This window comes from Rhinolophus hipposideros (assembly GCF_964194185.1).
Source record: "Rhinolophus hipposideros genome assembly, chromosome: 10".
Lineage (NCBI taxonomy): Eukaryota > Metazoa > Chordata > Mammalia > Chiroptera > Rhinolophidae > Rhinolophus > Rhinolophus hipposideros.
In genome coordinates, this window is record NC_138056.1 from 12,142,713 (window position 1) to 12,155,042 (window position 12,330).

The 12,330-nt window shown below is 37.2% G+C and overlaps 1 protein-coding gene across 1 annotated transcript in view; it reads right to left on the reverse strand.

Annotated features, from left to right (window-relative positions):
* Positions 1-2,876: 2,876 nt before the first annotated feature.
* The window catches only part of LOC308503361 (uncharacterized protein), a gene marked incomplete at both ends in the record, with an annotated part of 28,065 nt that continues 18,611 nt past the window's right edge, over positions 2,877-12,330 (reverse strand). The window contains 4 exons of the mRNA XM_081062681.1: positions 2,877-3,858; positions 7,395-7,574; positions 9,501-9,873; positions 11,626-11,644. Of these exons, the coding sequence (XP_080918807.1) occupies positions 2,877-3,858; positions 7,395-7,574; positions 9,501-9,873; positions 11,626-11,644 (1,554 nt within the window). The remainder of the gene's footprint in view (positions 3,859-7,394; positions 7,575-9,500; positions 9,874-11,625; positions 11,645-12,330) is intronic.

A 12,330-nucleotide genomic window follows, 5' to 3' on the forward strand; every position in this document is an offset into this window, starting at 1 on the left:
CCTTTTAAGGCCACAAGTCAGTGAATCTCACTGAGGAGCAGAAGCCCATATCTGTATTTTATTACCTTTTTAAAATTAATTCAACAAATATTTATTAACCACTTACTATGTGCGAGATGCTATTCTAGGCACTGGGGATTTAACGGTAATTTTTTAAAGACACAAATCCCTACCCTCATATAAACTGTATTCTAGTTTACATACCAAAAAATGCAAAATAAATAGCTATATGAAATGTTAGAGTATGGTGAGTGCTAAGGAGAAAAATCAAGCAAAGATGGAAGAAGAGGTGATAGAGAATGTTAGTGGGTGGGAGTTGCAATTCAGTCAAGTAGTCCGAAAAGGCATTGTTGAGAAGACACATTTTAATAATAAACCAAAGGAAGTGAGGAGGTAAGTCATGCATACATATGGAGGACAAATAATTAAGACACAGAAGGTAACCGGTGCTCATCTCTTCTTGAGGCACGATGGAAGTCTTTGAAGTCTATTAAAAATAGGTGACATATGTATGGTAGATATGAGTCTTGGCTGCCCCACTTATCTGTTATGTGATTTAAGCAAGTATCTCAATCTCTTGGATTTCCAATTTTCTCTTTGTAAAAGGCAACTAGAAATAATAATTATTTATTTTAAATGATTCATATTAAGTTCTCCCATTTCTAATCCTATCTGTTTTAAAATCACTGCAGAGAGAAAGACAAGAAAGAAGGAAAAGGGAAAGAAATTATTGAATACTTGTCTTATGTATTTTCTTTTTATTTTTAAAGCTATGTGCCCTTCCACCTACCAGGAAGAGTTACCGTGTTTCCCCAAAAATAAAACCTCACCGGACCATCAGCTCTAATGCATCTTTTGGAGCAAAAATTAATATAATACCCAAATTATATTGTACTATATAAGACCCAGTCTTATAGTGAAATAAGACCGGGTCTTATATTATTTTTTGTTCCAAAAAACGCATTAGAGCTGATGGTCCGGTGAGGTCTTATTTTCAGGGAAACACGGTAGATCTTTGCTTTTCAATGGTTGCCAGCTGTTAAAGATGGAACATACTACATCGCAATATTACTTTCCCATCCAGGAAGCCATGTTACTACCGAACATTCTGGTCTAAGAATTGCCTGCAAGGTATGACATGGTCTGCTAGGTATATTCAATGAGGAAGAAGTGAAAGGTGCAGGTTAAAGATAGAAGGACAGAGACAGGAGACCAAAACTGAGGTGAGAGGATGCCAGGAATAGGTTGCACCATCTGTCGTATTTTGCTGAAGGGTCTAAGGACAACCAGCAAGACCAAGTGTCTCAGAGAAACATCATGAAGAAAGTCACACCCCACCACTTGGCGTTTTTGTTACAAATGAACTATAAGAACCCTGATGAAAGTTTTTGGTGTGTTACTTAATGTCCTTGCACCTTAACTTCCCCATCAGTGAAATGGGAATATGAAACCCTATCTTTAAAAACTTTCTGTTAATATTAAAACATATGAAAAGAAAGAATCCCTGTGTCGGAGAAAGTCCAGAGGAAATATTTATGCTTTTATTAATCCTCCTTAAACATGAAAAATTGAGGATCAAAGAAGGGAACAACGCACATAAAGTCCGAGAGCTAATTAGTAACACAACTGAGCCTAGAAACCAAATTTCTTAAGTAAAAGTCTAAATCTCTTTTATCTTCATAAGATACACAATAATGTCATAAGATTTCTTGGCCTGGAAAATAACAAAAGCCAATGAATGGGTCTCTGTAGATTTGTGACCGCACACAATTTTATTTGGATCAGAAATATTTCCAGAATAAAAGTCAGATCAATGACAGCAAAATTTATTTTTGCAAAGAATGGAAGAAGGGATAGATCACGAAGAATGAGAAAGAGAGTGGGTAGAGAACAATGGCTTTATTTTCTATTTGAATTTTTTTATATTACATTTAAATTTCATATATAGGAAAATTAACTAGAATATAAAATTTATTTTAAATACTCTGCTCTGTGTTACATCAAAGCATGCATTATAGTTATCATCAAGGTCTAAGGGCTAATGTCAGCAATACGTACAACCTTTGCCAAACTTGACTCTTTAGAGTGTTAGTGTTAAAGAAAGGGTTAGACATGAATATGGGAAGGTACCTCATTTATTCATTTATTCAACAGATATTGACTAAGCCCCTATGTTAATCTATTCTAGACACTAATGACACACCAGTGAACCAAAGAGGAAACAAAAATTCTCTGACTCGTAGCTTCCAGTGTAGGAGAGGACACAGACAAAAAAAAAAAAGTATGTAAATTATCTAATAGATCAGAAAATGATCAGTGCTTTCAATAAAAATAGATATGGAGGAGGTCTGAAAGCCAAGGCGTGAGATGCTGTTTTTCAAAGCACAGAGTAGTCATGTGACACAAAAATACCTACAGTGAGGGAAGGCTTGGATCTCTTCCCTTTCTGAGTTCTAAGTTTTTTCTTATCAGTCACTGACATCAAATGTCCTAAATATAAATTTCTATTCTCTTGAAATAATTTGGGTAAATTTCTGTTCCTAATCTCTAAGGTATTTTTATATTCCTTCCACAAAGCATGAAATGAATGCCAAGAGGTCTGCTAAGTCATTTCTCTTTTCCTTCTTTTTGTGATTTTTAGATTCTAAGTAAGCATAAAATTCAACTCTTTAATTTACACGAGGATACTGAATTGTCAAATCAGAGTTGATAAGTGATCTAAGGGTGAAAACATTACTTCCTGATCCATGTTAATGCTTTTTATATTGCATTCCATTACTTCCTGTCACACAAGGCCCATCCACAAAAAGTTTTATCTAAAACAATTAAGACATTTTTTTACTCTTAAATTTATTTTTTTTTCAAAGTTTAATGTTTTATCTTTCATTACAAACCCCCATTATTCTGTCCCACACTTTCCTCATGGCATTTTTCACTTCCTTGTTCCGGAAGGTGTAAATCAAAGGATTGAGCAAGGGAGTTAGGATGGTGTAAAATATTGCCACTATTTTGTCAAAGGGCAAAGCAGATGGAGGTCGGGCGTACACAAATATGCACGGGACAAAGAATAAAACCACAACAGCAATGTGAGAGCCGCAGGTGGAGAGAGCTTTCCGCTGCCCTTCAGCACTGTGGGTTCTCAGAGAGAGCAAGATGACACCATAGGAGACAAGCAACAAAGAGAAGATCACGATGCAGATAAACCCACTGTTGGCGACCACCAAAAGGCCCAAGACGTAAGTGTCAGTGCAGGCAAGCTCCAGTAGTGGATACAAGTCGCACATGAAGTGATCAATGACATTGGGGCCACAGAAGGGCAGCTGGAAAGTGAAGAGAATTTGGATCATGGAATGCAGGAAGCCCCCTGTCCAGGCCACCCCCATCAGAATGCCGCACAGTCTCCAGTTCATGGTAGAAGAGTAGTGCAGGGGCTTGCAGATGGCCACATAGCGATCATAGGCCATGGCTGCGAGGACAATCACCTCTACCCCAGCAAAGAAGTGCTCGGCAAAGAGCTGGGTCATGCAGCCTTCAAAGGAGATGGTTTTCGTCTCATAGAGAGAGTCCACAATCATCTTTGGGGCGATGACAGTGGAGAAGCACGCATCCAAGAAGGACAGGAAAGCCAAGAAGAAGTACATGGGGGAGCCCAGGAGCGCCGGGCTACTGCCCACGGTCACCACAATTAGCAAATTGGCCCCAACAGTGGCAATGTAGCCGAACAAAAATACAACACATACTATTTTCTGAACATTGGGATTCTCTGAAAGCCCTAGGAGGACAAACTCGGTTACAAAGCTTTGGTTTTGCATGATTTCCAAGGAGAAGTTGAAAAGTGCTACAGTAAGCATGTAGAATCTGCAATTATGAGAAAAGACGAATTCACCTCCGAGCAGTTTAAGGTATTATAGTCAAAGACGTGTTGGTGCATCCATATGAAAAATTAAATTATGCTTCTCTCGTAAGTGAGAACACAAAATTAGAAATTTTTAAATGTGGTCATGAGAGGTCAGGCAGAATTGAGGAGGAGATGGATTACTAAATACATCAAAATAGCCAGAGCTTTAATATAGGAGAAGGGATGTATCTGCCAACTCTGGTCAGTGGTTTCCTGGAGTGACCTGTTGAGAAGGATTCTGAAGGCACATCCAAGTGCTGAGGTGGGAGGGCTGTAATTAGTGACACCTGCCATTAGCAGTGGATGTGAGCTGGGATGACCTGGGCGCCATCCCTGATCAGGAAACTGCCTTATCTACAAACAGAAGAAGAAATAACCGCCAGTTTAAGAGGTGCTATAAAATTATAACTCCATTCCCAATTATTTTTTTACAGTCTGAAATGTCTTGGACCTTTATGATGAATTAATTCATTGCCTATAAAAGAGAACGATTTATGGGAAAGTGTCTAGCTCTATACCAACACATAACAAGTATGCAAGTATCGAATTGGGGTTTTTTCTTCATTTATCATTTAAAATAAGAACAGAAGTTTCTAAAAAGATAATAATACCTATTTACGAGCACTGTCATGATGACTAAGTTAAATAATGCAAAGAAAGCAACTGTTCAGGTCTTAGGGAGTGGGAGACAGTTCACATCACATCTTATTCCTATTTTGCTGGCCAGCAATTCATGCTTCAAGAGCTAAGGCCAAACAAATAACAGAACCTCTGACTCCAGCACCCAAGTACTTTCACTGGATCAACAGAGAGGAGCAAGGATTCTTCTTTTCAAGCTAGCAATTAAGAGCAGGAGTGGCCTTTCTACTGTCTCCCTCCAACTACAGAAATTAAAGCCTCCCGATTCCTTTTTTCATGTTTGAACGAGGCCCCTTATAAATGACACAGAGGAAATGATACAGAGTCAAAAAGTAACGTCCTGTTATTACAGATACAAATTGGCAACACACATGTAGGTAAGGATTAGAAATGGTGTATTGAATACAGCCAGAGTCTTGAGACGTTTTAATCATTTACTAATTATTTATACTACGTGGTCCAATCTGATCAAGTACAGCTTGCCATTCATATGACTATTGTACACTAGGGATGTTCTTACATAACTTACTTGCTCATCTCACAGGAATATAAGGTCAAATTGACAAAGGTAAAAGTTGTTTGTGATAAATGTCCTCACCAATTGTAGTCACTATTTTCTCACTTAAAGCGTCAGCAGCCTTACCCCCAGAAAACTCTTCCATGAGTCACCCCGATAATTATTCCAACTTTTGACTTTGTTTTCCATAGCAAGACAACAGCTTCCGAGAATGACTGTGTCCTCACCTGTACATATCACAGAAATTGATTCATCAAATGGCATGTGTGTGTGTACATATGCATATAATGTGTTTCTTAAATAGGTGAATAACATCAATGAGGTTTAGCATGAACATTAAAACTAATCTGATTTTTGTGAAATCCACTTAGAGCTAACAAAAACAATTTATAATATTGATAAAACTAAAAAAATATACAATTGTGCATACTAGTATCTGTCTTTATGTTTACTTTAAAATAACCATTTCCATGATGTTTCCAGGGTACGAGATGTTCTTAAACAGTGCCTGCAGTATAAACGCCATATCAAACTACAAGCTTTCACCAAGAAAACAGGAATATAAAGTAAACCCTGTAAGGTCACTGGATCAGTCACTAACCATTTATTAAAAAGAAAGAATATTAATGTATGATCCAGAAGTGATCAGCTTATCCTATGGCCAAAGGAGGAGAGATAATGAATTGAAATAAGTACATCAGTTCCAACAACAAACAAAACAGAAACAAATGCATAGCTACAGAGAACAAACTAACAGCACTTCCGTTACTAAGAGTAATACCATTTTTCAATTGAAATGTTCATTAGATGTAAGCAAATCAACCCCCTCTTTTTTTCAGATAAAAGGAAGTTCCAAAGTTAATGTTAAATCTTTGACAATGGAGAGTACAGTGTCCTCAGAGTTTACCACAGCAAGGCTTACGATTTTAAGTCATTTCAAAGGTAATTGTCCTAAATGCAATGTGTTATCCTAGAGTGAAACCTAGAACAAAATAGGGACAGTAATAGAAAAATTAGTGACATCTGATTAAAATCTGGTGTTTCATTAAGAGTAATGTATCAATATTCATTTCATAGGTTTGACAAATACATTCATGGCGATGTAAGAAGATAATACTAGGGAAAACTAAGTGAAGAGTATACAGGAACTCTATACTACCTTGGAAACTTTTCTATTAATCTAAAATTATTCCAAAATAAGAAGTGAATTAAAAATAATATAACAATTGTTCAGTTTCTGCCTTCAAAAAGCTAGCAATTACAGCTTGATCATTTGATAGTCATGTGTCATTGAAAAAGTTACTAAGCCTGAACATTCTCTCCCATGAAATCTATGTAACAACACTAGTCAGAGCTGCCTGGCCCATGAGAGTCAAATTAAGACAGTTATTATGAACATGCTTTGCAACGAGTAATTCAAAAGGAAGATGTGAAATATTGATATCAGCATTATTTTTCAGCAGTGTCTACACACACAGAGTGAGCTAGAAAATTGAATGAATCCTAAGAATGAAATATGTGTTTTAAAATCATGCTTTTTAAATTATACTAATTCTAAAATTGCAAATAAACTACTTCATTCATGTAATCCTTTTGGAAACACTTTACCAAGCATTTCCAGAATCATAGACATGTTTGTATTCCTTATACCAGTAACCCAAACCTAAAAAAAATTTTTCCAAGTGAAATGAGATGGTATAAGTTTTATAATGGAAACCTGTGTGACTTTTATGAGAGAAAATTTAGAAATATCCAAAATGTTCAATAATAGGAGAATGTTTAGGTAAATCAGACTACAAATTAATAGCATATGATGCTATAAATACTAAATAATATGAGGACATGGATGGTGAAGCATTTCTACAGTAAGTTAAGGAGAAAAAAACTGAAATAACTGCCCATTTTTACAGACATTTTAACATAATTTTAAAATATACAAGGGAACATATCAAAATGGCAGACTTATTTTCAATATGTATCTTGATATAATTTTAAGAAGAGTTAACATTCAAAATCAAGTTTAAAACCTATAACATCATATTTTTCCATCATCTAAACAGTTCAGAAAAGGAGATGGGTTTTAAGGATACTTTTATTATCTCCAGTATAATTAATTTGCACAGTGGAACTAACATGCTAATATAATGTAGTATCTTATACTAAAAATATTAAACTATTGTAAACCTTCCAGAAACAGTGGTATCACAGGCCCAGCCCTTCTCACCCTCTATACTCACTTTGATATCAATCCTAAGTTCATATAGTCCTATAGCAAGCAGCTTATTCTGCTCAGGATTCTCCTAGAAGATTCCAAGATCTGTCCTTTCTTGACAGCCGTACACTGTAATATACTGGAGCTGCCACAGAAATTGCTCAGGGCCCCTCCCAGCCAGGAACTGTAGACTCTGGGCCATCTCTTGGGGCTGTGGCCTTGGGAGTTTTGCCTCCCCACCATCCCCAATGCCCACTATTTCCTTCCCATCCATTTTGGCATCAAACTTAATTCTAGCACGAGTCATTCTGAAAATAATAGAAATTCCCGTTTCAACTTTGAAGTCCATATAGTATTTAGGACCACATGACGAATTAGCGGTAAGGTTTTCATAACTAGTGTTCTGTAATTACATTTCAAGCAGTAAAGTTTAGATGCATTTCTAGGTACCTACATGTGCACATCAGTTACATTTGCATATATTTTTCTAAGTAAATATAGTGATTACAAACTAAAAGAATAGCTGAAAACCCCATTCTTAACTACCTTCCTTGTTCTTTAAATCCACTGTATTTTTGATCCAGGATTATTATTTAATTCAGCAATAAAGGATTTTATTTCTTGTCTCTCTACCTAAGCATGTTCCTTTCCCCAACAATCTGGGAAGTATGTTCTCTTCAGATTTCAGGTCCCTTTCTCTCCCCTCCATGTTGCTCTACTAATGGCCCTAAATGTCTCAGCTATTTCTCTTACTATTTCTGGAAATTCAAAAAGGAAAAAAATTTCTCTGGTTCCACCTATGTCCTTTCTGATGCCTGAACCTTCTCTTTTCTATTGTCCTAGTGATTTAGTTCATTTTAAGAGACAAAGCCACATCCACTAGCACTAAAGCATTTCTGAAATTCAGCCATTTCAATATTCCTGAATAATTCAGATGCAGAAACCTAATGCTATTTATGACATCGAATACACTTAGAGGAAACTAACTGAACATATTTAAAATCTTCAAGACTGATGAGAAATTTCTTATCTAGGGACATAAATATGTCACAGACAACTGTGTTTTATCCGAAAGAAAGTAGGACTGAAATTTGGAAGACCTGCATTCAAATTTTTTAGCTGAAACTCTTAGATGTGTGAACTGAAGCAAGTAAATTAGAAAAAAATCCCTTGTCTTCAATTTGCTTCTCTGTAAAATAAGGATAGTAGTATTGGAACTACCAATTTAGTACACAGATACCTCACCTACAGATAAATCATAAGTACAGAGCAACAGCTTTGGAACCTAACCATAGGCCTTTTTGTTGAGATCAAGTAAAAGAAAAGTACCCTTGTCACTTCAAATGGTTCCTCAAGTCTTTGCATGGAAAAAACATAACTTCCTTTATATTCAAGAAAAACTGTGAGCCATAGGACAATTAAGAAAAAGAACAAGTTAAAAGTAATTTCACATTTTCTGGCTTATTATTTTTGTGCCAAAAAAAATTGAGATAGGTTATGAATTATTATTTTTTCTTAAGTGGGGTGGGGGTCTCTCTTTTTGCTTTAGGGAGATTCATAATGCCCCCCAAAAGAAACTCATCAGTGATTTTTCCACTCACGAGCTGTCCCTACCCCATATATCTAAGAATTTTGTACTCTTTTTTGCTCTACCAAGAGATAAGGAAAAATAAAAATTCTGAGACCAAAGTCCTATTGAAAAGCCAATTTCAGCCAAGTAACATACATGTATGAGGAGTTTAATAAAAGATCAGGGAGACACTGGAGAAAAACATATCCTAGAACCATCAAACTATGGATTTATGGCTGTTTTTTCCTTTGTATATCCTGAATATATGTATGTATATCTATATGCATGTATGTATACCATTACATTCTTGGAATTATGAACAGCCTGTTAGTCTCCTCTTCAACAAACTCCTCATGGCATCTTTCACCTCTGTGTTTCTCACTGTGTAAGTGATAGGATTAAACATGGGAGTGAGGATTGCAAAGAACACAGTCACCAACTTGTCCACAGGGTAGGTGACCACAGGACGCATGTAGGTGAATATGCAAGGCATAAAAGAGGGTACAACTACAGTAAAGTGGGAGCCAAAGGTAGAGAGGGCTTTGCACCGTCCTTCGGTGCTGTGGGATTTCAGGGAGCTCAGGATGACTATGTAGGAGATGAGCAGTATGGAAAAATGAGCAAACACACGGCCCCACTGTTGGCCACCACTACTATTCCGAACCTATAGGTGTCGCTGCAGGCAAGTTTCAGCAGTGGGAAGAGATCACACATGAAGTGGTCAATGATATTGGGACCACAGAAGGGCAAGTGGACTATGAAACGAGTCTGTACAGTGGCATGCAGTAGCCCCCCAATCCAGGTTACCATCACCAGGAGGCGGCAGAGCCCTAGTCGCATGATAGTCATGTAGTGCAGGGGCTTGCAGATGGCCACATAGCGATCATAGGCCATGACAATGAGGAGGAGGATCTCTGACCCTCCCAGGAAGTGCTCCACAAAGAGCTGAGTTAGGCAGCTACCCCAGGAGATGGTTCTCCTGGGGTAGAGCAGGTCCATGATCATTTTGGGGGTGGTGACAGAAGTGTAAGAGGCATCTATGAAAGACAAGTATGTGAGAAAGAAGTACATGAGAGCCAAAAGTGTGGGCCTGAAGGAGATGGTAATGACAATGAGCAGATTGGCCAGCACGGTAAATAGGAAAATGAACAAAAAGACAATGAAGAGAATTTTCTGCAAGTGCGGATTCTGTGTGAGTCCCAAGAGAATAAATTCAGTCACATTGTTGGGAGGCGTGAGACGATCCATTCAGGAAGTATTAATAACACCTTCCTGGGCCAAAATTACCTACAAAGAGATAAAGAATGATACCTGTGAATCATGAAAGGATTGTAGTCTGAACTTCATAGTTCAGACACAGGATAGTCTCTGTAACTGGGGAGCATGTCCTTGGCACCCCTCACCCCAGTAATTGTTTCAATTCTTTCTCACTTCCTCCATAACGCTTTCCAACTCTTCAGAATACCTAGTATCTGTTACCTAGAAAACATCTATAGGACAACATTTCATGTATAATTTACTGAGATCGGGATTCTCTTTCTGGTTCCAACTCTCCATGACGATGCTAAGTCAGTTCAGCTCCCCATGCTGACAAGCCCTCCTCTGTGTCCGTGAGCTTACAAATTGCAACTCTCACATGTATTTCATAAGCTGTAAAGTGCTGTATACAGTAAGTTATTTCCTCTTCTAGAAGAATTTACATGTGAACTCATAGCTCTAACTGCAGAAAGAAAGATGTGGTCGATAAATATGTATGATAAGCAGGCAGTTTAGAGAAATGCATAAGTGGTTGGAGACACACCCTCCCTGGTACCTACCATAACACATATATGATCATGTGTGTTTCTCACTGTGCCTGTACAGTCCCTGGCATCACGTCTGCAGTGTCTGGCACCTATTGAGTGATGAATAAGTGGTTGGTGAATTGCCATACTTCCTTCATCTCCACGTGTAAGACTATGCATGCTTTCCCAGCCCTTACGCCTAGGAATTCCATCATTCTCATGCTGGTTAGCATTACTCTCTACTTTATGAGAAACATAAATAAACTTTTGAGAGGAAGCTACATTCCAGTTAATAGTTTCTGACATTTTATAGGATAAGTATGAAAATATTAATTGCCTCTAGGAAAGAATATGTTACTGAGTTATTTTACTTTCATGATAATTACAGTGTTTGTTAATTAATATTTTTTATTCTTCAAAATTCTGTTCCACATACAATTTTAACAGTCACATGACGTACATTTATAGCTTCAGTAGCTGGGATTTAAAAAAAAACAACAGACTATTAGATAGGTGTTCAATACATGAGGATCTATCAAGCAAAGGAAGCCCTGTTTTCAAAGTTTTAAAAACAGAAATTTAATGTACAGAACAGAAACAGTCTAGAGAACATACTCTGTCCAATAAATTACGATGCTTTTGTTTCCTCCTCATCTTAAAAAATCTGTTTTTTAGATCCAGAGTGTTTTTCATAATCTTCCTTAGATTGAGTTTTGATTTGCAGAATGACCCTGAAACCTAAACATGGCAGAAGGTCTCCAAATAATGAACTCTACAGTTTCAAATAAATCTGGGGAATTTTGCCTTGCATCATGCTCTGTTTTATCCTCCTCAGGATATTCTTCTTCCTTCCTGTTTGATGATGTCCTTAGACAATTCTGTTTCAATGTAGTATAAGCTTATAGTCTAACTGTCAGATATATCTTACTGGAACCTCCAACATTCACTCAGTTCAGTTTTTTCTGCAATGTGACTACATCATTCTTAATTTTAAGTTGAATTCACCTGATGTTTTATATTCACCCTGAAACAAAATAAAGACAACAAGAATAATGAACTCTGAAGCTTAGTTTCATCAGATCAAATGACTAGAGAAGACATATGTGAGAATAGACTCTCATGAATTCAAGCCTCTACTCCTCTTATAGGTCCTTTCTTTATTCCTGTTTTCTGTGGGGCAAATAGCAATTGTTGGGAGAATATCCATTCATGTACACTTACAGGAAAGGTGTCTGGAATGTCAACAGCCATAAAACCATGTTTATAGATATGAATCAGTGTGTGTGTGTGTGAGAGAGAGAGAGAGAGAGAGAGACATAGGGATAGGGACAGGGACAGAGAAAGAGAGAGATAGAGAGAGAAGGGCTATGTGTTCATTATGTGACTAATTATAAGGCCCAACTTTAAGTCTTGGGTTTCTCTGCTTGAGGTTTCCACAGTCTTACAGAAAACAATCCTGATAGAAATTACCTGATAGAAATGTAATTGATCAAAATTTATCTGCCACAATTTCAATCCATGTCCTATTCACAGATAAATCAGTTATCCTAATGCCAAAGTGGATTCATGGAGCGAATGAACGTGACAGAATTCATCCTGCTTGGCCTGACACAGAACCTACATGTGCAGAAGTCTTGTTTTCTGTGTTTACAGTCATCTACTGTGTTTAGAGTCATCTACTTTCTCACTGTGGCAGGCAACCTACTAATT